General features: G+C 47.6%; 12 protein-coding genes across 12 annotated transcripts; 5 read left to right on the top strand and 7 right to left on the bottom strand.

Annotated features, from left to right (window-relative positions):
• Window positions 1-1,973: 1,973 nt before the first annotated feature.
• Window positions 1,974-3,293, bottom strand: K444DRAFT_723291 (uncharacterized protein). The gene is made up of 5 exons (XM_024888588.1): window positions 3,101-3,293; window positions 3,004-3,051; window positions 2,829-2,896; window positions 2,308-2,777; window positions 1,974-2,250 (listed from the first exon to the last, which is right to left on the bottom strand). Exons 1-5 carry the CDS (start codon window positions 3,285-3,287, stop codon window positions 2,028-2,030), a joined length of 996 nt encoding a protein of 331 aa, XP_024736536.1. The 5' UTR covers window positions 3,288-3,293; the 3' UTR covers window positions 1,974-2,027.
• A 1,297-nt stretch (window positions 3,294-4,590) lies between these two features.
• Window positions 4,591-5,992, bottom strand: K444DRAFT_663696 (uncharacterized protein; the record flags this gene model as incomplete). Its single annotated transcript, XM_024886861.1, has 3 exons — window positions 4,591-5,629; window positions 5,678-5,817; window positions 5,949-5,992. 3 exons carry the CDS (start codon window positions 5,990-5,992, stop codon window positions 4,677-4,679), a joined length of 1,137 nt encoding a protein of 378 aa, XP_024736535.1. The 3' UTR covers window positions 4,591-4,676.
• A 939-nt stretch (window positions 5,993-6,931) lies between these two features.
• K444DRAFT_630028 (uncharacterized protein) lies at window positions 6,932-8,700 on the top strand (the record flags this gene model as incomplete). Its single annotated transcript, XM_024883143.1, has 7 exons — window positions 6,932-6,995; window positions 7,068-7,200; window positions 7,570-7,666; window positions 7,796-8,183; window positions 8,243-8,317; window positions 8,490-8,560; window positions 8,692-8,700. The coding sequence occupies 7 exons, from the start codon at window positions 6,932-6,934 to the stop codon at window positions 8,698-8,700; spliced, it is 837 nt and encodes a 278-aa protein (XP_024736534.1).
• Window positions 8,701-8,827: 127 nt separating this feature from the next.
• Window positions 8,828-10,452, bottom strand: K444DRAFT_643386 (enoyl-CoA hydratase/isomerase family protein; the record flags this gene model as incomplete). The annotated part of the gene is made up of 6 exons (XM_024884856.1): window positions 8,828-8,981; window positions 9,035-9,379; window positions 9,467-9,577; window positions 9,632-9,657; window positions 9,690-9,991; window positions 10,437-10,452. 6 exons carry the CDS (start codon window positions 10,450-10,452, stop codon window positions 8,828-8,830), a joined length of 954 nt encoding a protein of 317 aa, XP_024736533.1.
• Window positions 10,453-11,078: 626 nt separating this feature from the next.
• Window positions 11,079-13,288, top strand: K444DRAFT_613196 (cytochrome P450). The gene is made up of 5 exons (XM_024880299.1): window positions 11,079-11,424; window positions 11,487-12,344; window positions 12,406-12,617; window positions 12,709-12,757; window positions 12,838-13,288. The coding sequence occupies exons 1-5, from the start codon at window positions 11,317-11,319 to the stop codon at window positions 13,177-13,179; spliced, it is 1,569 nt and encodes a 522-aa protein (XP_024736532.1). The 5' UTR covers window positions 11,079-11,316; the 3' UTR covers window positions 13,180-13,288.
• A 448-nt stretch (window positions 13,289-13,736) lies between these two features.
• Window positions 13,737-14,337, top strand: K444DRAFT_663694 (uncharacterized protein; the record flags this gene model as incomplete). The annotated part of the gene is made up of 1 exon (XM_024886860.1): window positions 13,737-14,337. Exon 1 carries the CDS (start codon window positions 13,810-13,812, stop codon window positions 14,335-14,337), a length of 528 nt encoding a protein of 175 aa, XP_024736531.1. The 5' UTR covers window positions 13,737-13,809.
• Window positions 14,338-15,295: 958 nt separating this feature from the next.
• On the bottom strand, window positions 15,296-15,907 carry K444DRAFT_630024 (uncharacterized protein; the record flags this gene model as incomplete). Its single annotated transcript, XM_024883142.1, has 1 exon — window positions 15,296-15,907. The coding sequence occupies one exon, from the start codon at window positions 15,905-15,907 to the stop codon at window positions 15,296-15,298; it is 612 nt and encodes a 203-aa protein (XP_024736530.1).
• A 1,033-nt stretch (window positions 15,908-16,940) lies between these two features.
• On the top strand, window positions 16,941-18,174 carry K444DRAFT_630023 (rhomboid-domain-containing protein; the record flags this gene model as incomplete). Its single annotated transcript, XM_024883141.1, has 2 exons — window positions 16,941-16,943; window positions 17,083-18,174. The coding sequence occupies 2 exons, from the start codon at window positions 16,941-16,943 to the stop codon at window positions 18,172-18,174; spliced, it is 1,095 nt and encodes a 364-aa protein (XP_024736529.1).
• A 973-nt stretch (window positions 18,175-19,147) lies between these two features.
• Window positions 19,148-19,505, bottom strand: K444DRAFT_529914 (uncharacterized protein; the record flags this gene model as incomplete). The annotated part of the gene is made up of 2 exons (XM_024874854.1): window positions 19,148-19,207; window positions 19,260-19,505. 2 exons carry the CDS (start codon window positions 19,503-19,505, stop codon window positions 19,148-19,150), a joined length of 306 nt encoding a protein of 101 aa, XP_024736528.1.
• Window positions 19,506-19,804: 299 nt separating this feature from the next.
• On the bottom strand, window positions 19,805-20,374 carry K444DRAFT_406775 (uncharacterized protein). The gene is made up of 2 exons (XM_024872570.1): window positions 19,895-20,374; window positions 19,805-19,840 (listed from the first exon to the last, which is right to left on the bottom strand). Exon 1 carries the CDS (start codon window positions 20,249-20,251, stop codon window positions 19,970-19,972), a length of 282 nt encoding a protein of 93 aa, XP_024736527.1. The 5' UTR covers window positions 20,252-20,374; the 3' UTR covers window positions 19,805-19,840; window positions 19,895-19,969.
• Window positions 20,307-21,710, bottom strand: K444DRAFT_613193 (uncharacterized protein). Its single transcript, XM_024880298.1, has one exon. The coding sequence runs from the start codon at window positions 21,210-21,212 to the stop codon at window positions 20,352-20,354; it is 861 nt and encodes a 286-aa protein (XP_024736526.1). The 5' UTR covers window positions 21,213-21,710; the 3' UTR covers window positions 20,307-20,351.
• Window positions 21,711-23,099: 1,389 nt separating this feature from the next.
• Window positions 23,100-24,983, top strand: K444DRAFT_406768 (uncharacterized protein). Its single transcript, XM_024872569.1, has 4 exons — window positions 23,100-23,324; window positions 23,393-23,469; window positions 23,521-24,348; window positions 24,405-24,983. Exons 1-4 carry the CDS (start codon window positions 23,186-23,188, stop codon window positions 24,579-24,581), a joined length of 1,221 nt encoding a protein of 406 aa, XP_024736525.1. The 5' UTR covers window positions 23,100-23,185; the 3' UTR covers window positions 24,582-24,983.
• Window positions 24,984-25,155: the final 172 nt, after the last annotated feature.

Raw genomic sequence — 25,155 nt, 5'->3', positions numbered from 1 at the left:
ATCTTTTATAGCTAATAAATAAGATTTTAATTTAAAATCTTTATTTATAAAATAACTAGAAATTAAATTAGTAAATATTATATTAATAAGTTAATAAGAATAACTTATATAGTAATTTCTAAATAAGCCTTTTAATTTATAGCTATCTAGGCGTCTAAAGTAATAGAGAAAGCACTATTTAATAAGATATTTTCTAATAATTCTTTTTTAATAAGATTACTATTTTCATTAAACCTTAAAGTAAGTTCGTCTATAAGAACTTGAGAATATAAAGGCGGTACTTTACTATAAAGAAGTTAGTTTAATAATATATAAGATAATTTTTTAATAACTTACTAGTTCAAGTAATTAAGAAGCTTTTAAAAGCTTGGAGTAGTAACTATACAAAAAGAAATATTATTATTAATTATAAAGTCTAATAATAACCTCTTAAAGTGAGTTATAGTAAAGGATTCTAAGTCCGTATTACTAGAACCTTTATTAAAGGAACTTGTAATAAACATTTGACTTGATTTGGCTATATTTTCTATAATAGTATCTAAAATAAAAAGTTAGTTTATTATTTCTTTAAGTTTTAATTATAATTTAAACTTACTTATAGGAGCTTTAGCTTTTAAAGCTTTATTAATATTAACCGATTTATGTATATTAAGATAATAGGTTTTATAATTACTTATAGTAATATTAACTCTTTATTTTCGAAATACTTTACTAATATTATATTAGCTTTAATTCCTTTAATTCTAATAGATATAACTTACTTATAGTTCTTAAATAAGCACTTAATAGTAACTGTTCGATAGTTAATTGGATCCTCCGGGTTCTCTTTAGGAGGGTTAAGAGTTTTCGAATAATATTCGAGGGAAAAGATAGGAGGTTATTATTTAAGTAGTTCTAGTTCAAAATCCTCTCTGTTTTAAAGGATATTAAGCTTAATAGACAATATTTCCAGATAGATATAGTAGTTTCGAGTAACTTTATAGTAGAAATCTTTTTAATAGGATAAGTAGTTAATGTGATATATAGTTTTGAAGTAAAGGAATTACTAGAAAATCGAGGAGAATTAGTTATTTATATATAAAATATCTAAAAATCTAGAAGATTCTTTAATAAGCGTCTAATTAGAAATACTCGCCTGATTTCAAACCACTAATTTTTAAGATCCCTTATTTATAATTACTTTATTTGTAATTATATTATTTATAAGGTACCGAAGAATCACTAAAAAGTCGAGGTGGTTCTAGCGCCTTCCGGCTCGCTTACCAAGCGGGTATAGCCGCTGCTAAGCCTATTGCGGTAAGGTGGCATCCAAATTAGGCTAGAGCAAACCTTATTTTCACGCCATAGCCCTTTTGCTATTTCCGCAGTCACGTGTAATACCACGTGACTAAATAATTAATTATATTTAATTAAATTAAGTAAATAATTAATTATAATTTAATTACTACGATTCTGACTTAATTTAATTTGATTACCGGCTAATAATTATAATTAATTAAATTATTTGACACACTGAGAACATCTCAAACTCGATGACGAATCATATCGGGCAGAATGGCCAACCTATCAACAGTTCTTTTGCTGCTGCTGGGAAGGTGCAGCAGTCAGAGACTTGTGTGCATGTTCGTTGGGGTGGTTGACATTTCCCGCTGCCTTGTTTGCGTTTACGCTGATGTTTTTCGTGGGGAAGGCTATGGAGACGACATCTAAGTATGCATTACTTATTGGAAGTCATTGTTTCAAATCTTCTGCTCTGCCGTTGGTCTTTTGTGGTGTTGAAGCGGAACTACCCCAAATATTCTGGAAGGGGGAAGGAGGAATGAAGGAGCTGACAAGGAGGCCAGGCAGATCTATGTTAACTTGAGTAAGGCTGAGAGTGGCTGGAAATTTGTCAAAGGTGACTGATATTTTGATATCTGGAACGAGAAATATTTGAATTTGGAATCTCAATTAATCACCATGACAGCTGTATCTTTGGATCTTGTCCTCGGCCATTGATTCTGCGTCCCTTTCTGCAACGGCCCTCCTTACCACGTTGACACATTCTCCGAGGATCCATTCTCTATATATTTCTCGTGCATTATCCCGGTTGGTAGTTTTGAACCTTTGCTCGAGGTGTCCAACTTACTTATCTCCACATTAGTTGTGTATCGGGCTCTTGTGGCGATTCGTTCTTCTTGAGCTTGGATGGAATAGATGTTGAAAGCTGGGGAGCAAGCACAGAGAATGCCGATTGTAATTTCTGCGACTCTGCGGGAAAGGAGTTAGAAATTATGCCCTTGATCTAGAATTTGATTCAAAACCTACTCAAGTAGCTTGAATTGGACCCCAGCCACAGTCTTGTCTGGTGCCAAAGAACCAAATATCAAAACCAAGCGAACAATACTGGTTGCAGTTGCGACACCACCAAATCCAAGTAAAGCTGCAATTCCAAGCTTCTTCTTGACAGGTATCTGCATACACCATAGCAGCGGCATAGGGAGAGCCAAAACAGCCAGATCCGAAACTACACTCATGACTGTATCTGCGATCAAAATCAAATGCTCGTTCCAGCAAGAACCTTGAACTTTTGGGTCCCAGAACAAATCTATCGGCGTACAGATCCGAATTTTGAGGATAGTGATGAAAATGTAAAATGCCAACATGGCTCCCATGGAACCCCAGATCAAGGCCATTATTTTCTTGTATGGGGCGAGCGGGCGTGCCAAGATGAGGAGTAGAGTGACTTTGGTGAGATATGCTGTAGGGCCGTATAGAATAGCGTCCACATACTGAACCTACCCCGTCTCTAAGTCAGCTTGGTATTTAGGATTGAGTAGGCAAAGTACCTTTTGATACTTGACGAAGGCCTCCTCAGTCACCTCCCAGATATGGTGTCCTCCGCCGAAATGGCCCACTAGGTAAAATCAGCCCGGCCCGCTCCTTGATCGCGATGATACTCACTGAATATTCCCGAAACAAAGTACATCGTAGCTAGAATCTGGGAAGCGTTAGCACAGAGACAAAAGATTATGCCACTTAGAGAATATACCCCAGCGGCAACACACGCCCCTAAAATCATTCAGTCGTTATTCTCTATTAAAATGTGGGAGATACTTACAGTCTTCCTTCTCAATTTGTTTCATCGTGCAAGCTCTGACATAGATCCGCAATGATACGAACGTAACAACAAGAGCGATACACAAGATCTCCACGAGAAAGTTGACGGTATATAAGACATCTTGCGGTTGATCAAAATTCGGCGTGATACCGGTGGGAGGAACCGAAGCTCCAACTTGTGTTGACATCTTCTGGCCAAAGGAGAGATACTGGGTAATAATCAAAACGGATATGAGAGTTCATTCAGTAACAACACAGTGGGTGGGCCAGATGAAGGGAGCCTCTGAAAAGACTAGAGATTGTCGATCCCAACCAGGACTCCAATGATGTTGGGACAAAGGAGAAATATATTAGTAATAGATGCACATACCAGTCATATGGGATCAACCGTAGAATATTTGCCAACATTCCGTGTCTCGAATGCTTGATTTGACAAGGTTTTGTCAACAAAAAACATGCTTTAAGTGGCGCTACAATGCTTTAAATGCACCTTGACGATTAAGCTTTCTGGGGTTGGAAGGAGGTCCTGCCTCGCTGAAAGGATTTTAGATCAATGATCAGTACTGGATAATGAAGCGAGAAGGCTTGCTGGGAGTTACCCACTGATCAAATTCTCATTCACTTGAAAGCTCACTCACTCTCTTCCAAGAATTATTCTCAGCGAATGAGATCAGACCGGCATTTGACACTACTCATTATCGTATCTGTGTCAAGGTGCGGAAGAATAAAGTTCACAAGAGAGCTCATTCCTTGAAGGGTTTGAGGGACTCGGCACTTATTTTGCTGTGCAAAGCGCCGGACAGTTGCTCTCGAGGTTTCACCTTGGAGCACATATCGAGCACTGTATTTCTGCCTAAAGGACATTAAAGTTGAGATCATACTAGGTAAGTTGCCTGAAACAGCCTCAAAAGGTTATTCTCACTCTCAAACACGCACAAATCTTAGAAGATCATGGTCGAGCCTCTTCGCTTAACTTTAGCGAAAACCCCTGACTCGGTTGCCAGAGCCTACCTATGTAAATGAGATACATGTAGCAGAGCTGAAATGCATGGCATGACTAAACTATGAAATATCATTGGAACTCAGAGGTTGGTGATAATCTTCCAACTTCGAACAACTTTGCCAAAGTATTTTGGTATCAGGAAGACAATCTCTTCTCGTATCTTGCAAGATTTTCAGGTTCACCACTCCTTGCTAATGACTTCATGTGATCAACAACGCGTTGCTCCACAAACTTTCCGATGGGTAGCAACCACAAAACAGAGTTCCGTAATGGTACTTGCACGAAGTTTTCTGGGAAAATATGACCTTCAACCCTCAAATCCTCCGTTTTCAATGCAGCACCCCGCCACTTCTAGCTATAGCAACGTCACGACGTTGTCTCCTTGCAAAACCCAGACCAACAAAATCCGGGGCTAGTAAGCTCAGCAGACGTGATTTCTATCCCGATACCGATCGATTTCCCTTCAGAAAACCAAGAACAATTGGCTGCTTGAGACTGCGCCACGGGGAGGTCCGGGCAAAATATATTACTGGCGCGAAAACAGCTGTAATTTTCAGAGAAGTCACGATCTGTTTCAGCGTCGTCGAATTCCATTCACGACAAGTGCCATAAATTTGATTCTCGGGAAAACCCAACCCAAGTCAAGATTCTCCTGGGTGGGAGGCCCCAAGCTCTGCTCCTCATGTCTTAATTTGGCCTCCTCTATACTAAGCCCAGTCTCAGAGTCAAAGTCTTCTTGAAGCATTCGCCGCGCTTCAAGAAGAGCCTGCCACTCAAGATAGGATGCCTGCTCTTCCGACAATTCAAGGAAATCAAATGAGCCATTGATAGCGACCGTTTCTTCACAATAATAGAGAAGAATTTCCTCATGGAAGCCGTCGGCGTAAAAGAGGAGTTTACTGAGAGGATCGGGATCGCCCTTGGGCGTGCGATACAAGTTCACTGCACAGGATGGCGACGGTTCCGCGCTCCACAAATACCCGGATGCCTCCTCGCTATAAGGGCCCATGGGGCAGATTCGATCTGCTTGGAAATTGCGGAGGATCTCAGGATTTGTGGTAATCTTCACGCCGCCGCCCCAGTCAATGTAGATTCCAAAGCTCATGTCGAAGAACTCCCGAGCAGCAGCTCTAGACTCCTTGGTAGCAATAAGAACTCCAGGAACAGGTTGTCGTGTCGTGTATCTAAATGTCCTGTATTTCTTCCACTCTAGACGGTCGTCCCCGTACTCCATGTCCCGATAGGAGGTTACCCCAGTAGGGCGTGTCCATATGTCGAGGTTTCTCGGGAGGTTGGCCGCTTCTTTCCATATCATGTTCCGAATCTCCAAAGGCAGCGTCGGGAAGCAGGTAAATGTTCGCAATTCTGCCATATCCTCCGTGTAAAGCTTTGGGGAAGTTCGTCGTGCAATAACATGTGTTGAACGCTGTGTCGTACGTGCAGACTTGGAGTTCGAGGCGAGGTTGAAGAGGAGGTTAAGTTGCTCAAGATTGTCAATTGTGGGCCCTTGCCCAGTCAAGCTTGCAGCTACTTATTAGTTAGAGCATGCCAAAAGGCTATACAGTGAGAACTTACAATTCGGTCTTGTTCCTGAAAATCCGGCTGCTGGTAATGAGGTGAAATTGAAGTTGAAGTTGATAAGTCGCGATTGACGCCAGTCCCAATTCGAAGCGCGCAGCCGAAGCGCGTTCCGACGCGCCCTCTCTCCTTCTGTGCTTCAAGGTCCAACAATCATTACAGTCTCGCAAATCTGCCTCAATGTCAATTACCTCAAACTGCCCTGAACGTTGAATGGAGTCACGCATGAGACATCCAGAGCACCAACCTCGAAGGTACAGTACAGTACCTTCGCAGCATGAGCGTTGCCTTCGAAGCACGATGCCCGACCATGCTTTCACCTGGTTCCAAAGTTTCCCACAGAAATACGACACGTGATCTGGGAAGAGGTTGCCAATACTACTAGGAATATCGACGTGGGGTGCTTACTCGGAGAAGTCGTTCAATATGCGGAGGACGAGGACAGCAATGTTGTGGACGAACACTGGCAATACCAATTTACTAGTACACAGAGACACCGAACTCCCCCATCTTTCTCTGTTCACCTTGCCCGCGAAGGCTAACGGGGCTAAATTGAGTGAAAATTGCGCTAATGACATGAAAGCCAGTACCGTTCAATTTATGGCAGATTGCTGTACGATCCATAATCCGGGTATCGGACACCCAACCAAGACCTGCGTCACTACCCCCCATGGCTTCGCCTTAGCCTTCGACTCTGCATCTGTCCATCAACCAACGTCCCTGTACTCCCCGAGCTGTAAAATGTTAACCCCGATTGATTTTCTCAAGTGGGAGATGCTGGGAACAAACCCAGGCGCCCAATGTATAAGAAGAATTCTACTTATCAGCTTGCATGTTTGCAGCAGTACCTATCACCTCATCAAGCTCAACGCCAAAGATACCTCCATGTGCCGTCTTCGCATATTCATTGATTCCATTCCCCAAATCTAGCAGACAGCAAAGTTGCAAAAACAGATTCTTTTGTCCTCCCCTGTCTCACTAGCCGGAGCGGTAGCCCTGACTATCGGAAAAACGTTACACATGCTTTTGCAGTTGAGGGAGTGCTGAGAGTTTCTCGTACGAGTGTCTATTCAGTGGAGGGGATGGGTGTCCGATCTGGAACGACCACTTGAACGACGGATTTGTCGGACAGTAGCTTCCCATATCAGGGAATGGATTTGAACTTTACTCAATAAATACAACCGGAGATGATACGCAATCGTCCAGGACAAGGCTTTTCGCTGAGCGCCACAGAACACTAAGCAGACCAGGATGTCGCCCCTATCATTCGGGCTAGAGTTATCCGTAGAAAAGATCTCCGAATCGGAAGATGGCAGTCAGCAGAAGGCTTGCGCAAGACGACGTCGATCTTTGCGGCTGAAATGACGAATATTCCGGAGCTTAACAGTGCTGGCGCAATTTGAATCGACAGAGCCTCTCCAACAGCGTTCTTCAACTGCTCACGGTGAAAGAAGTGCTGGAAAAACATTTCAAACGTTCCGCTCCAGAAACTCACTGGATTCTCCACGAAGTGTTGGGAAGTGTGTTCTAATCGAGCCTTTAATTGTGTCACCAGAAAGTCCATTTTCGGAAAGTTTTGTCCCAGCTTACTCTCCAATTTTCTACAATCATATGTGGAGCCTTTAGAGCGGCCTCTGCATAGTTCAATCCCACAAGGTGTGTGGGATCGAGGTTGTGGGCTCCGCGTCCATGGCCACTCGAAGGATTTCCCCCTTCGGCGAAAAGTTTTGCTCTCGGAAGGTAATCTTCAATATGCCTAAATTTTCCGTGCGAAGATGACGAAAGGTTGTCGAGAATGAAATGTTTTTCTAGTACGACGATTTTTGAATATTGCTGAGTTTCAGGCCGACCAACTCGTGGATGTTATGCCAGTGATATTTATTTCGCAGCAATTTGGAATCAGACCAAGCGGTCCTCCAAGTTGCCCCTTCAAGTCTGGCATGCGTGGATCTGCAATTGAATCCCACTTCAGTACGCTTGGGAAAGGTACATGTAATATCGGCTTGAATCCGGAGAGAGTCTTCATTTTGCACAAACAGAAATAATCTTCCTGTCTTCCAACGTTTTCACTCACCCATAATTTTTACACCACCTTCACATACAAACAAAATACAGTTCACTAACCTTGCAGTCATCAGTCTTCTCTCCAGCGCTGCCGTGGCTCAAGACTGGCAAGCAGCAGTAGTCGCCGCCGAAGCCCTCGCATCCCAATACGCCTCGGAGATCAGCAGGCGACAATCATGGGAAGACTTCGCTAACGCCGCTGAAGCAGCAACATCCGCAGCCGTCATCTCCGCACAAGCGCTTGCCTCGGGTTACAAAGCACAATACGGAAAGCGAGCCCCTCAAGGTGGTTATCAATCAAACGTCGCTTCCGCCACCTCGTACTCGAATTCAGTCACGCTCGGCAGCGAATTATGGTGCAACGGTTTGCGAGCCACTATAATTTTGAAGCATCTTCGGTTGTTTCATCGGCGCTGGGTGTTGCGAGTTCGGCTACAGAGTGAGCCAGTTCAATTGCTTCGTCAGCTCAGAGCGTTGCTTCTACTGTAGCTGATTCAGCGACAAGGGAAGCAAGTCCTATTGTTTCATCTGCTATGATTTTTGCCGGTACTGCTGGTGGCTCTGAGGGGTCGAGTGCGTTGAGTGTAAGAGTCCTTCGACCATGGAGTTTCCTCCAGCCTTTCCCTCAAGAGCTCGATTCTACTTTCCGTTCATGTCTCTGTATATCAAAGAACTACTTGATCATTGCATCCGCTCGAAATCCCTCTTCTATAAAACAGTACCGACTCTGAAATCATGCAAGTAGCATCGAGTGCTGTTTCATCTGCAAACGGTGTGGTATCAAGTACTGCATCTTCGCTTCAAGAGATGCTTCCAGTGCGTCGTCGTCTGGAGCGGCTGCAGCAACGAATACAGGGAATGCTAGAAGCCATGATGTCGTAGTCTCTAGAACGGGAGTTGTCGCCGGAGCGTTGGTTGCGTTAATGAGAATGCTATAAATTTTCTAGGTCCTATAAATTTCAAAGTTCAACAAAAGCCTTCTTCGGTAGCTATAATATTAGATATGAAATTGAACAGGAATAGAATTGGAAACTAGAACGAATATCATTAACAGCTATTTTCTCGTGTCGATGGTTATGTCATTTAAAGCTTCGACGGCATTTTAGCAGCTTTTGCTCGCCGACCCGTGTCAATTTCACTCCACCATGGAAAATTAGGCGGGGTATCCTCCTCAACCATTCCTCTGAAATCCGGTTTCCTCTTTTCAAAGAATGCGCCCACGCCTTCCTTCTGGTCCCTGTAACCCATGAACATCAACTATCTCTCTCTCTCTCTCTCTTTGGGAAAAACATATGATAAAGCACACTCGAGTCAAGCAAGTGCGTCTCCTCAGCCGGCCCCGGGTTTCTCCACATCAAAGAATGATTCAGGTACAAAACCAACGGACTCACGTTCTCTGCCACCTCCTTCGCCAGCTCTAACGCGCGGGGAAGAACTTGCGATGCTTCCGGCAGTGTTTCGGCGAAGAGGTGGCCGAAGTGCGGGGAGTTGGGCGGATAGACACCGCCTGTTGTGACGAGGTACATTGCGCGAAAGAAGCCGATAAGGCGGGGGAGGAAGAAAGAGGAGCTGGATTCCATGGTGATTCCTCGGCGGGCGAAGACGAAGCCGTAGTTCCCGCCCTCATGGGCGATTCTGGTGGAGTAAGCCACGATCGAGGTAAGATTACATTCCAGATTCAGGATGAATGTTTGAAGTTTCAAGGGGTTTATAAATACGAACCTGATTGCAGCTGGCAAAGCCATCGTCATCCCAAGCCCCACCACAGAGCCTTGCAGCGCAACAATCGTTGGCTTTTGACAACGGTAAATCGCCAAGACAAGCCTTCCACCACTTCAAATTCTCTCAGCCCGCATATCATTTCGTCTGAACAAATGCCAAACATACCTATCCCTATGGTCCATGATTCTCTCCTGGCCGCCATGGAACCAATATCCAGATCCACTCCTGCACAAAATGTCTTCCCCGCTCCCGTCGAAACAACAACTTTCACCCGCTCATCGACATCGAACATCGGGTACACTTTCTCGAAATCAGACATCATATCGAGAGTAAAAGCATTCTGATTTTGCGGTCGATTGAGAGTTAGAATTATTATTGGTGTTACGGTTAGAGAGCCTTTAGGGTGCTGGGAAAGTTTGATGTGTGTCGTTGGGACGGTTTCGTAGGAAGTGGGGATAGCGGTTGACGGCTGCTTGAGACATGGCGCTTCTGACGCCAGGCGGGGGGTAGGAGTGATGGAAACGGCTTCTTTAGCGAGCAGCCCCTATTTACGACAAAAACCATGAATCAGCGCATATCAAAAACTGGGACTGCAACGAGAACAATTCCTATCCAACGAGAGTAATTCAATCCAAAGATTAAGTAAAATGAAAAGCATACAATAGCAGGTATTCGCTGGCGGTCACCAACCTAACTTCGGATCTGCTGATCTGAGGCCTGTATACGGTAGAGCGGACCGGATGTTAAAGTCCTGAGACTTGGTTCCAGTTCATGCTCCAGCGAAACAATTTAACCAAAAACAGAGCAAAAAAGGGGGGTGTTGTGAACAGAGTGGGACTCGGACACGCCACTTTCGTGACCAGGAAATTGTGCTAACGAGTAAGGAATTACTTTGACCTGGCTGAATATTGAATTAGTACTTGGGTTGACTTGTGAGGTGGTTTTCTTTGAATTTTAGGTTTTTTATAACCAGCTCTGCCATCCATCCTTGGATGAAAAAGTGACTCGAAATGCGCAGATTGGCTTAGAACAGTCACGTGCGGTGATTACCAAGTCCTGTTCCCAAACCCGAGCTATGACTATAATTTGAATACTTCTGATGCCAGAACGACTCGGGATAACCCAATTGCCCTCACTCTGCGGTCCTATGTGACAAATTCTGGGTTATTTCAATTTATACGGAGTACGGCCATAGGTTTTGAATATTTCATCTAGTCGTGTGGTACCGCAGCAACTCACCCTTCTGGCTGAAACTAGCAGTCTCGCTTCGAAAGGGCCATGAGGAGCAGACTTTCAATTGGATCTAGACGGCGTGGCGGGGTGAACACAAGCCACGCTAGGCATCCAGAAATTAGACAACACCACAACAACCAACCTCTCCCGCGAAATCGCAGCGATTAATAGGTCGGATCCTTTCTACGCGGGAATAGGCGAGGACTGCAGGTTTCAGCCATAGGGCTGTGTGGTATGTGGTGTGTGGTGGCCCCTTTTAGTGTCGTAAGCGAGCCATCCATTCGAGTTCCTACTTGGTGGCTGTGCTTCATCAGGAGAGGTCACAGGGGCGCAGGTAAGCTTACAAGCGTCATCTGGCGACGCACGACAGAACACAGTCCAGTGACCTTATCCGCAGTCCAAATTCATTCCAGAGATTCCGAAAATGCTCTCTCGGACCGCGCGTCGGCCGCCCTCGAGCGGAAGAGAATGCAAATTAGGCTTTGAGGGCTCGTTGAATCGCGGCCGGCTGCAAGTCACTCGAGCAGTAAAAGGCATGGCCTCGCCTTCTGCTTGTGCTTCTCCTCTGCGGACAGCTGTATCAGTCTAGTATCGACCGCATTGCCAAAAACTCAACCATGATTCTTTTCAAGGAATTCATCGTTGCTCTTGTCTCTGGATTGATTCTAGCCATCTCCAGCTTCCTGTGGAAGCTGGCTGCACATCGCCGGCGGTTCAAAGATCTGGTATGTCCCTATGCCACCCTTTTGACTTGATAGCTGCTCACCACCATCTCGCGCCTCCGCAGCCCAAGCCGCCTCACAGCTTTCTCTTTGGGCATCTTGCCCTCTTCTCTTCTGTCGCTCGGCAGCTTCCTGGGAAAATTCCCATCGCCGTCGCTATAAACCGGATCCAGGCCCAATTCAACCTCCCGGATCTGTGGTACCTCGACCTGTGGCCCCTCGCCGACCCCTTCCTGATCACGGGTGATCTGGCGATCGCCAGCCAGTTTCTCAATGACTACCCGCGGCACCCGATCGTCCTCAAGCAGGCGCTACAGCCCCTCGTGGGCGGGACCCGTGGGCTTGTGTCCCCCGACTTGTCTGAGTGGCATAGCTCGCGGACCATGATTCGCACCGCCTTTTCCATCACTAATGTACAGCGCTTCGTGCCCACAATGGCGCGGTACTCGATGCAGCTCCGTGAGGCGCTATTAAAGCGAGCCACAATCGGCAACCCGTTTCCCATGATCGGGCCTCTCGAGAAATGGGGTGCCGATCTCACGTTCCACTTCCTTCTTGGTAAGGATACCGGAGTGCAGCGAGGGGGCTGGGGCGCTGAAGCCAACACGCAGGTGCAGGCACTCGTTGCAGCAGCGGACCACCCATTTTCTGTGAATCCATGGACCCTTCGTCAGCAAAAGAAGGCGCGGAACCTCTGTCAAGACTATGTGCGGCAGATGATATCCAAAGCGTTGAAAGATACATTACAACGGGACCAGCCCGTGGGGCATGACCAATTTGTGTCCGTGATAGACTCACTGGTCACGAAATACAGGGAGGAGTATCCAGGAAGGACACAGTGGGACGCCGATACGCTTGTTCAACACGTAGACACTCTGGCGACGATGTTCCTTGCTGCGGATGTGTCATCCATGGTTCTTACAGTTGCGTGTCCCTTCCCCCCACACACTTCACTGTTCCGGCCTCCCTCGCTGATTACAAAAGTACATCTTCTGCCACGTTGCCCAAGATCGAGCCGTAGCCGCAGAGCTGCGCAAAGAGCACAATTCTGTGTTTCCTGGTAACATGCAGGCCACGCTAGAAACCATCTGCCGGAACCCGAGCAAAATCAAAGAGCTACCCTATACTACGGCGGTGATCAAGGAGAGCATGAGGCTGCGCCCACCGGGGCTATCAGGAACCACTGCGCCGAACGGGTAAGTGTCGCTGATTTGTGTGGCCTCCATTCCTCTGCCGCAGGATTCTAGGCTTGGAGAACAAGCTAACCTACCTCTCCGCTACTCGTAGGCACACGGTCAACTACAAAGGAACCGAACATTCTCTCGACGGGTGTTTTGTAGGTTCCGCATTCTCAGTTCCTCTTGTCAACACCCTTTAATTCAGTCTCCAAATCTAACCCTTTCTCCCGTCCCCTAGCTGCTCACCAACCTCTTCCGCCTCCAATACAATGACGACTACGTCCCCTCTCCCCTTACATTCAACCCTTCGCGCTGGCTGCCGCATCCGTCCGCCGAACTTGCGGACTCGTGGCGACCCTTCCAGCGAGGCCAGCATAGCTGCATGGGCGAGAATATGATGATGCCTGGTCTGGTGACGGCACTGCTACTGACAGTACGCGATGTCGACATCGCACTCGCGTATGATGATGGCGATATATGCCTCCCGCCGGAGCTGGGAGGCATGGCTTATATGGAGGGCAACTTTGCTGCGAAGCCGGCGAAGGGTCTGCCTGTCACGGTTACGAAGGTGGCGCACTAAAAGAAATATTGGATCATATTGCCGGTTATTCGAACTTGGAAATAGGAAATATAATTCTTAATAATCTGGTATGCGAGTACAGGCGAGATGCGAGATAACGCAATTTTCCTCGGTCTACGGTCGTATGTGACAGGCCATGTGGTGATCTGGGATATATCCACAACTTGCAATGAAAAGGACCAATCGTACTGCAAGTGCATAAGCGAGCAGACAACTTCACCGCGTTTGCTTCTGCCCCCTTTTCGAAAGCTTCCCCGCGTAATTTCTCCTCTCCCTTGTACCACCACCAAGGCCGTCAACTCCATCATCCATCTCATGAGCCCCCCTCTCCATCCAACGAGGAGTTTTCGCAAGCTGTTCCTCACTCCAAACATAAAGGCGGCTAACGAGAATTATGTTAGAGTCGCCTTGGAATGTCCATCCGCCATTTCATGGTGCCTGACAGTTTTGTGCTGTGGATTATACCGAGATGGGCGAAATGAGAGCTGCGATACGACAGGGGGCCTGTTTCGCTTCGGCCTAGGAGTTCATTTGTCCTCTTGGTTCGGAATATTTCAAAGACCTGGCGGTGAATTTCCATTGGGCTTCACACTTATTGGCTTCGTTCTATGACATAAATTGAAGCCCAAGATGGCCACTGTGCTGCCAGGCTGCGGCGGATGCCGGGCGGATATCAGGATAGGTCTAGACGGGCGAGAGGAACTAATTAGATATATTACCGAAACTCGTTTGGACCTGGTTATTGGGATTGTGGGTCAGTACCTAGAATGCTTTGATAGCAAGTCACGTTTCAAGTTACTGAATTACATTTGCGTAAGTAAGTTACCAACCCCGGAGGAGAATGACGATGACTACGACGAAGATGAAGATATTCCCGCTACAAAGCCGCAACCGTCCGGTCGAAAGGCCCGACGTAGTAACGCTACCCCGAAGCAAAAACTCGTCGACGACTCGAAGCCCATTACACCGAAGCCGATCGCTCCAAAGCCGAAGCAAGTCGCATCCAAGCTAGAACGATTCGAAGTGCCCCCGGGTTACTTCAAGACGGCCGCCGGTACATTCAAGGATGAAATTACGAAGAAGGTCTATGACATCCCACCAGGCTTCGCGCTGACACAAGACGGTCTATTCGTTGAGGACTCGGGAGAGGAAGAGTAGGCGGATACACTACGTAATTGCGTCACTCGCCAATAATTCCATACCTACAGCACCTCTACGTCTACAATACCTTCGACCCTGAACTTCGACCCCACATTTCAGCCCCGGACGAAAAGACTCTAGCATCAGAATGGCTAAAAAACTTGGCCAACAAACAAGAAGCCTGGCAGGATATGATCGTAGCGAGACGTTCCCGTGACGCTCTGACTCGACCAGCTCCACGCTTCGATACCAGAGGTACCAATTCCAGATATCCGCAAAACGGCGACCGTCAAGGCACCATTTCTGGGAGAATAAGTGGTGGATGCGGTAGGAGATGTAACTTATGCCTGAATGTCTCGGGTATCTAAGAGGAAATTATGTAGCTTATGAATTCCCCAGCAAACTCCCCTACTTCAAAAGCATCTGACGCCCTCGTCAGAAAGTGATTTTACCGTGCAAAGAAAGGAAACCGCCAATCAATCACACCGATGAGGTGTGTGAACAGGAAGCAAAAGAAATAAAGGACAATGCCGCATGCCCATGGGGCGAGAGTGAAAAGAAAAGCTGCAGGCGCCAGCGCTGAATTACCAGTCCTTCCTTAACCACTGGCTGGGATCCTCGAGTCGGTAGCACATTTGCCCAAATCAACATCCAACTTGCCTCCTAAAAAGATACAGCGTATCATCATTATCAATCTCATAGGCCTCCAGGGTCGCGCCATCCAATAGACAGCCATCATAATAGAGTCGTTGGTCGTGAACTGGTGTGCCGTTGATGGAGTAGATTGCGCTCTTCACATCATCGATAGACGTCTGCATGCCGAAAGTTAACTTGTGTATTTTTTCGATCGTAGTATTGACGAAGATGGAGATAGTGTTCAGATGGCGCGGGCTAGGCCGGGGACGGCTGGTTTGAAGGGAAGCACGTTCAAGTGGCTCAGTCGAGAAGTTAGCGCGGTAGATAGCCTTCATCACAGTCAATCGCCTCTCGCGGTGCTCAGACTCCTGGTCGCTCGCTCCGGACGGTCGATGGTGAAGAACGAGTCCAAGAGCTTCTTGCAAATCTGCGTAGAGTTTTGTATCGAGGATGGTAGCATGCCAAAGCTCGTCCACTGTTTTCGCAGGTTAGTATGAGTGAGTGAGAGAGGGTCTAGATGATTGCGCATACTAAGGGGCGTGGGACTAATCTTGTTAGCATCGACATCAGCCGTGAACGCCTTGATAATAAGAAGTCGACGAAGTTCCTCGATCGCGTCCTCTTTTGTGATTTGGTATTGAATGGCAACGCGTTCGGCGGGCACCTGGAGGGCTTCGGAGAAGCGTGTACCGAAGAGGAATGCGATGCCCTCGGGGTTCTTTGGCAACATGTGTTGATACACCGGGAGAACAGTGTTAGGGACGATGGTCGTGTGCGAGAGGGACATCGTGAGAGCAGTCGTTGCGGGACCAGTCATCGAATCCTTGGGCTCCTTACGCTGGCGTTTTGCTGAAGCCGGCGTGGAATCAGTGGTATTGTCTGTAGACAGGGACTCCTCGTGTTCACGCTTGGCCTTGTTGAGGTGTCTCTGCGACTGTCGTTTGCCTGACATTGCATTCTCCTTGAGTGCTCGAAGTAAACTAGCTTTCACTCGATGGACGAAAGCTTGGGGTGGAAGAGAAATCGCGTTGTGAAAAGGAAGTCAATGTCTCTCGCTGCTGTGAAAACGAACTCGAGGTGGCTGCATGATCAGCACTGGAATCGGGTCAGCGCTGTCGCAGAATGGAAGAAACCCATACCCACCCCGCAATCTTGCGTAAAACGGGGGAGTGGTGCCCAATGGCTGTTGCGTTGCGTGCAATTCGATGCGAAGTGGAAGAAGTGGTCGAGAGTTGAAAGCGGAAGCGAGATTCCAGGTCGGAGAGTGTGAAAACAGAACCTGAAACGTCGTGGACAGCAAGAAGAAAGGAAAGGGCTCGTTCGGACTGCAAAAAACCAGAGTCGGTAGAACTCGTAGTTAAGAGTTGGGTTTTGATTCATGAAATTTTGACGAGGAAGGGTATGGGAGTACGAAGATCACGGCATAAAGTGACGGGATTACAGGGGTTGAGGCCGCTGTAAGGCCCTATGACTCCAGGCCATACGCCCTAAGCAGATCTCAAGAGGTGCTGTGAGACATTCGCAAGGTATGAGAAGATCTTTAGGAGTAAATAGCGCTGCTGGCGGAGCAACGATAGCGCTTGGACGTTAAATAGGTAATCAAAAGGGCTCTTTAGCGAAGTACCCCTTGTAAGGACAGGGGAGTAAGCCCTAAAACCCCTAGGTCCCGCCTTCTACTGGCGTGCTTTTAGGGCGATGGCCTAGGGTAATTTAGTGACCGAGTGCGCCAAAAAAAAAAAAAAAGACACTAAGGTGCTGTTAAAGCACAAATGCCCGTGATCTTCGTAGGAAGGTCGCGATGGTTGACTTGGAGCGAATGTCAAAGGTGACCCCGAAATGGAAAGCGACGCCTCATATGCTGGCAGAAAATTTGGATTATGGATGTGAACACACAAAGATGAGCCGATTGAAATTTATAATCACCCATTTCCTCAGATCTCCCAAAGCCCACGCTCTGCCTGCGTTCCGGCTTCTGATTAGCCGATATGGTACTGTAATGCTACTACCTAATTGAGCTAGCGTGATGGTTCACGTGATTGATATGGAAATTTCCGGCCCAGCCGCCCAATCCAAAGGCACTGGCAACATCTAACGAGAACTCAAGCTTGTTGGAAACACAACATCAAGAAACCCAATAAGACCATTGGAATTGCGAAGAAGGGTATTCGCCTTCCTTATGGCGCCCTGAACTTGATCCCAACGACGATGTTCCGTTCCCTGTTCTTGAGGAATGCGACGTGCCGCCTCGTCAAATCTGCCCCTCGAGCTCGAGGCCGTGCGCTGGGCAAGCATTCATACTCAAGCCAGCAGCACAATCCATATTACTTCACCCTGCCACCAGTGCGGGCTCTCGGTCCAACATTATGGGTCTTCACCGCAGCCGGCACCATATACTTAAGCTGCGCAGCATATGAAGTCTACCAAGACGTACAGGAATTCAAGAAGCGGCCGTTGGGGGATGTCACCTACAACAACGTCGATGACGTGAGGACCAACAAGGGTGTGCGCCAGTCAGCAGCGACCACGGGGTTTTCGCCTATAGACATCTTCACCACCCCGTGGTCTGGTCTCAATAGTGCGGAGAAAATGCTCGCAATCATCGGTGGTTTGAATATCGGTGTCTTTGGAGCTTGCCGTTTCTCGCCTTCAGCAACCTTGCTCTTTGAACATATACCTGCTAATACTCGCAACTTTACGCTATTCAGCTCCATGTTTGGACATGCGGGTTTTCTTCACCTGTTTTTCAACATGTACGGCCTTTCCATGTTTGGACCGCAAGTGGCCGGAAGCCCCACGTTCGAGTCGAGCGGCAGCCATCTCACTGCTTTCTACTTGTCTTCGGGCCTGATGGCAAGTCTGGCATACCACTTCGGTACCATCTGGCCAAACAAAACACACCGAATTTCGCCTGGTTTGGGCGCCAGCGGTGCTATCATGGCACTGCTTGGCGCGTGGGCTATGAACTATCCGCATCAACACATTGGAATTATGTTCGTTCCTGGAAGTCTGCCGGCAGAGGAGGCTCTTCTCGTGCTCCTGGCATTTGAGACATGGGGGACGTTTATTGGATTCGGCGGACTCTTGAGATGGGCTCATGCAGCTCACCTAGGTGGATTGCTCGTTGGAGTGGGGTACGTACAGTTTGATGGCAAGAACAGAGTCTGGCAGCCTACAAGAAAGTTTGCATTCAATCAGATGCGAAGATTAAACTTGATTTGAGATTGGGGTGGTTGAGTTGAAGCGCGAGCGGGCTGTTCAGTTGCTGTTGTAAGGATGCTCTTGTGAGAATTGCACAAATGCAACATACGTATACCAGGCAGTGTAGTGAGTTATCAAAGACCTTGTCCAGGCCTCAATGAGTATTGTAATACTCGTACCTGAGATTCAAAATTTTCTAGGCTCCACGTGATCCCACTTCCTCCCCACCTCACACAAAGCCGCCGTTACACAAGCTATTGATTGGATCGTTTTCTACGATATGAAACGTTTTTGCCTTTTCTCCCGCACTTTCTTAATATAAATAAAATCTCTCCCGCCTACAGATCCAATGCTCCGTCACCAGTAACTACACCCTGAGCTGCAAAAATCCACTTAACTTCTTTCAACTCTTTCCCCTTCCATCGATCTTTGACACAAAGCGATGTCCATATCCTTGCCGAGAGCGAGGGCAATTTCCCCCAAGTCTTTACCCTCCGCAAGACTCTCCCAACCACGCACTAGCGAGTAAGATTGTGGCCTCCCTATGGCCCTTAATGAAACCTCTCTAAGTCACAAATTTGAGATAAAAAGCTTTGGCAGAGGAACATCGAGGGCCAATCGAATGGACACAATATAAGGGTGCTGTGGGGGCACTCAATAATCTCACCCGAATCGGCAAAGTTGTTGGGAGATAGAGTAACCAGGCTTGGAAAGATAGGGGGGGCGAAGCTGCCTCGCTTACTGCCGCCGCGCCGCTAATGCTATGGAGTTATTTACTTCCTTGAATTACAAATAACTACACGCTTTGATCACTCCTTTATTCTATATTTTTGGACTCATAAAGCTATTTCTTTTCATACATCTCTTTCGCAACTATAGAAATCGTGAAGAAATGCTCCCAGTACTATTCAATGACTACCTGTGCGACCGGCAACTTTCCATCTTCTTTCATATGATCACAAGGACAACTAGAACGATGGCATGAAATCGCTACCTAGGCCATGAATTTGAAACCTTGCTTCGCAACCTGGGCCTTAGCAGCGGCGATGACAGCCTGGAATCTTGTTAGCAAAGTTGTAGAGCAACGGGAGTGAGACACTTCTTACGGCGGCATTGGGGTCATTGAAGCCACATCCGAGCTTGCCATTCTGGAGCTGTGCTCCTACGGCAGAGCAGATGCCGAGGCCGCTGGTGCTGATCTCGGCACAGCAGGTGCTTCTGCAGTCGGCATCCGAGACGCATCCGCCGGTCGTAAACTGTTGGCCCTGGCCGTTACCGACATCCTTAGCACCGGCGTTGTTGGGAGCGAGGGCCATCACGGAGACGGCGACTGACGGGTAGTGAGTTAGCATGAGCCTGGTCATATATCCTACCACTGCAGATGAAGGTGTGGCTACACTTACAAGCTAAAGCAGCAGCGAAGGTGATGCGAACCATTTTGGCGGTTGTTACTGTACGGCGCAAAGCGAGTGATATTGTATTAGAAGAATGTAAGAAAAATGAACGACGCCGGGTCGTATGTTGTCGCAGACGTAACTGAATCGAAAGGAGAGAGTGATGGATGGACAGAATTCAATCTTTTATTCGACCTGGGCTGGCTCTCCTCTATATTCTCCTGGCGCTACACTTGCCTTGATGCGACTTGGACATTTAGATGATCTCCACTCCTTGAATCTCAGCATCGTATCTGCTAACGTCAGACGCGAGGAATTCGTGGTTACAGATCACGGCATTGACAAACCGGAGTGGCAGAAACCAGTCGAAAACGCGAAGCGATTCTAATTCCCAGCGGCTAATCGGGTTTCCGCTACACTGGCTAATATCTATTGCTGACTGGGTGCGAGGCATTTCGCTGTCGCGTGTTCTCACCATTAATACATGGGGTTTGATCAGCCGCCCGGCTGCGTTTCGTCTGGTCTGCGGCCACCAATTCTCTTGGAATCCAAGATTTGCGGCATGTTTCAGCTAACCTTATCGGATGAAATGAGCTGTCATATGCCGTCATAGGTCCAGCTGGCAGCTCTTGCCGAGTAGAGCTATTTGCTAAGGGTCGCAGCAATTGAGCCAGCCAGATGGGTCGACGCCCTTGAAGCCGCATTCAGCCTCAGCGCGCTGTGTACGACCACGCCTGCACCATCTGCCTCGTGCCATGATTCGGTAAGTCTGTGTATTTTCTCATAGGTGGTCTGCGAGCGCTATTAATAAGGATGCTCAGATAACTCTTGAATACAGCGACCTATTATATCCAAGTCTCTCTCAAATTCTTCCAGCGACCATGTCTCCACGGACAACTCAAAATCAATAAGAACGGCTGACCCATCTTTGCGTATTAGACAATTCCCATCATGAGCATCCCCATGAGCGATCCCTCTCCGATGAAGAGTGCGAAGAGCGGCCAGACAACCTTGCATGTTTCTGCCCCTTATCGACGGCACCTCTGCTATATACTCGGTGATGAATCCAATAACTCGACCGCCCTCGGTGACGTGGCCATGAAATTCTGGCGTGGCCCCCGAGCCATGAAGGAGACCGTACACCGTGGCCTCCCGCTCCAGAGACAAGATTTCCCATGGGAAACTCGCAGTCTTGATCAGTACGGGTGCGTCGAAGTCGGGGTGTGTAACGACTTGCATACGATCGTGCTGAAGCACCTCAACCTTGACAAACTCAAGATGGTCGATCTTTCGATGGTTCCAAATATCCATCATCTCCAGATGACTTGTTTTGGTCGTATTTCTGATGCTGTGTGTCCCGCTGTGTCTGTCTAGGTGAGTGTGGGCTTCGTTCCAGTTCCGCAGCGGGAGGAGTGGCAGACCAATTGTAGCCTGCTCAGATGGACAGCCCACTTGCAGCATCTTGGAGTCGAGAAAGGCGTATTTGATATCTTTCTGCTCGCCACCACCCACCATCTCGCGCAACGGATGGTTATAGTTTGCAACTTTTTGTTGTGTTGCGAGGACCTGCGAATTTGGGAACCTGTAGTCATTCTGTCCAGGGGCCGCGGTCTGAGCAGATGCAATTGCGATGCTGATGAAGAAAAGTCTTGCCCAGAGAGACATGTGTATGGTGATCTTGTGCATAAGTAAATAGGATTAAAAAAAATAAGGGGCGTTTGGCACGCTTCTAGAAAACCGTTGGATATTATCAAGCCCTCGCGCAGTGAAGGCACAGAATTCACGGGGGACCCCAAATCATTAAGAGTCGAGGATATTGCGACAGCAAGGGCAAAGTGTAGTAGATTTGTTCCAGAAGTAGGGGCTCGCCGCGGATCGGGATGACATAATCATGAAACCAGAGCGGTGGAGCAGCCAGTAATGGCGTAGGACGTAGTGACAGCAGACGCTATGAGAAACCCTGCAATCAGTGATTCGAATCGCTCGATCCACAAGCCCTCCATCGCGAGCACTGGTACCGGGTCTGGTGTCTGCAAGTGTTGGCTGTGTTCCAGCATGCTGTTATTACATGCGCAAGTAAGAAGGCGAACATTCAGGCGATGGATTCAAAAGGAGCGTGCCTTTGCTAGTTGTTGAAAGGGTAATTTTGGGATCCTGTAAAAGAGCATAATTGATGTAAAAGCTAGGGTTTACAAGTGCCCAAAAATCGGAGTTTTATCCTTGGCGACATCACGTGCAAACCAGCCCTTTCAACACTAACCCCCTGTTCTGCTCGCGTACCATTCCCAAACCCGGAATGTCCGCCCAAACTAGTAATTTTATGCACGACTTAAGGTCAACTCTGCTATATATATATATGCTAGCACCCTTCTATGGCAGCCCTGGAAGGGTGCATACAAGAGATAATTGATGGCCCTCCTAACCTCCCACGTTCAAAAATTCTCGATTCTGTACGTTTTCCTTTAAAAACCCCTCTCTTTCGGATCCTGTTAATGGAGCATTCTTGCGCGCTGTCTTACTTGCCAATTGCCTCTTAGGTGCTTTGGATGTCGTGAAACATCTTTGTGGATGGCCTCGGCTACGAATTGCTCTGGGAGGGAAGGAAGAAGTCTTGAGAGGACGTTTGTGGCATCCGGGATCTGGTTGCAGAGCTCGAGAGTTGCGCTTCACAACTGGGGATTTTCCGCCCGTTCGATTTTTCGTTTGGGCTGCTCGAGCTGGCCTTGAGGGGTTTCGGAAGAACGTTCGAGGGGTTCTTCTTGGGATATTTCCGAACTTGACTCTGAGGTCAAGTCTATGACTTCTGAGGTTGCGGTTGTGGGAGCCATTTACTGTTCGACTTGACTCTAAAGGAGATAAGGCAAGCAAATAGATGAGTTTGCAGGTTGCTTCCAGATTGGATATTGGAGAACCAGATCTATTGTTAGACGCGTCGCGACACGACGTCTTTCCTGAGCACCCCTGTTCACGTTGAGGGGGTCGAAACTAGCCTTTCTCGCTAACAAACGGTTCGAAGGCGAGGTGCCACGATACTAGATTACTTCCAGCCATTCAATTCCACATTCCGCGGAAAGCCGGAATCGTTCAATTGAGTGAGACATATATAAACTCTTCATTTAAGGGCAGAAGTATTCCACGTAAACCTTTGGAAATGCTTCGAGGGTGTCCGTTTCCGAACAGTACCCTTGGAATTAGCGAAGTTAGTGAAAGCAGAACAGAAAACCTTACTGAATATTTGTAGCTCCGCGCCGGAATCACGTCGAGGATCCCAAACCCCCGGAGGAAGCACAATCACGCCATGCTAATACAAAAACAGTGGCCAAAAGCCACACCAATGAGATTTCCCCTATTTGCGGAATTGGTGTGGCTGGAGCCAACGATAGTGATCCGGAACCCTCCACATCGGAGGCTTGTACGGCTTACCCCGCTTTGAACTCGGGTTGTCACGCAGCTCATCAATCAACTAACATTGTTCCGATATGGCAAAAAGGAGCGGCTTCGACAAAGATGTATACAAATAGCAATACTATGATAATATACGGCGTTGCGGTACAGCAGTTGAGGGGGTAAAGTGCCCGCTGAGAGCCTCGGCGCTTGACTTTGGGCCCTTGACCACCACCAGCGCCAAAACCAACAATATGAAAGTCACAATTCAACTGGATCGATCGCTTGGCGATCATGATCAACCGTTCGCTAGTACTGATAGCGTGTGCGGATTCGTTAATCTTGATCTACCGCATGAAGATGACGTTACAAGGATCACGGTGGAACTTTCAGGTATGGTTGGTTCCCTACGCTTGACTTTCACCTTGGCTCTGGACTTGTCTCTAAGATTATATCTATAGGTGTTCTCTTTAGCAGCGTAGTGGCAACAGCAATCAATCCTCTAGCAAGCACGGAACATGCTTCTGATAAACATAAGGTGCCTCTGGCTACATCGGATCTTATATTACAGAGAGCTGATACGACGCAGCTTTTGTATCTCTGCCATACTTTATTTCCTCCCCCTGATATCCACACATCCCCCAAAGGGTTTTCCTTACGGAAAGGAGCCAAGACATTCCCCTTCCAATTTTGCATTCCTATACTATCTGCTTGTGATGACGATAAAATCACCATCACGCACCTCAACGCCACACTTCCTCCATCGTTCAGTGTCACCGGCCCAAATAAGCGGGCTATCAGCGAAATGAAGTACTGGCTAAAAGTGACGGTCGAACGTCCTGGGGGGTTCAAGTCAGATATCATAGAGGAGCAAGAGCTGAAGTTTATGCCCCTGGATCCATCTCTACCCCCTCCCATGCTGGAGCCGAAGGGTAGAAAAAATAGCAGAAATATCCTCCCCGAAACAACCTCGCCTGGTGCATCTCTGCCGCGCTCTGCATCGCAGCATTGGGATCAACATAAAGTTGCACTCGAAGTGACTTTGCCGTCGCCAGCCATCATTCACGCAACACGTTCACTGCCTTTCCAGATCTTTGTTTTCGCGAACGAGACATCGGCACACTCACCCCCTCCAGCAATACTCGGCACCCTTTCTGTGACCCTTCTCACGGAGCTCACTGTAATTGTTGGACCTAATTCGACCACTTGGACAACTCATCACCCACTTCTCAGCCTCACTGAACTTCGAATCGTAATCCGTGGGTTGATTCAGCCCCCGGGAGCACTGTGTGGTGGTCTTTGGAGGGACTGTATTGTTCCGGATCTGACACCTAGCTTTACGACATGTACTCATATGCAACAACATTTCATTGTGGTGACTGCTGGAATCTCACGCGGCCACGCTGGACGGATACAGGCAAGTGGCTGTCATCAAGGGACTCACTCATAAGCTAACAATATACAATTCTTTAGATTATCAAGGCAACGATCAATGTAGACCTTCATTCGGGTATCAAGCCTGCCCCTCATTCGACAAATCTGAGTGAGTTTGAGCAATTGCCATATATACCTTGGCGGGTGGGGCATTTGGGGATATCGCGGCAAGCGCGTTCCACGTCGGGGAGCGCAGCACCACCAGCATATTGCTAAACAGTGTGGGCTCCGATAAGCTCGATAAGCGACGATTAGATAATCGCGCTAATTTTTCGATAATTATCGAACTAAGGCCTTGGCAATACTACAGGGCCACTACAGGGCCACTACAGGGCCAATGCGCTATATTTATAGGCCTCATGCCACCTTTTCTTTACTATAGCAGAATTCCGATTTAGTAAAGGCGGTATAAGGCCTATAAATATAGCGCATTAGCCCTATAGTAGCCCTATAGTACTACTAAGGCCCTGGACCCACTATTATTAATAGATTTAGTACTATAAAGGCGGTCTAAGGCCTATAAATATAGCGTATTGGCCCTATAGTATTGCCAAGGCCCTGGAACCCACTATTATTAATGGAATTATTAATGGGCTCGCTTAATGGCTGGCTGGGCCCACTTTTATTAATGGAATTATTAATGGGCTCGCTTAATAGCTAGCTGGGCCCACTTTTATTAATGGAATTATTAATAAAAGTGGGCCCAGCCATTAAGCGAGCCCTTGTAACGGCGGGATTAATGTAATGGTCGAAGGCTCAAAGTTCAAAGAATCTCATGTATTGGAAAATA

The sequence above is a fragment of the Hyaloscypha bicolor genome, assembly GCF_002865645.1.
Source record: "Hyaloscypha bicolor E unplaced genomic scaffold K444scaffold_83, whole genome shotgun sequence".
NCBI lineage: Eukaryota > Fungi > Ascomycota > Leotiomycetes > Helotiales > Hyaloscyphaceae > Hyaloscypha > Hyaloscypha bicolor.
The sequence above is the reverse complement of the archived record's forward strand: the minus strand, read 5'-3'. Positions and strand labels throughout refer to the sequence as shown.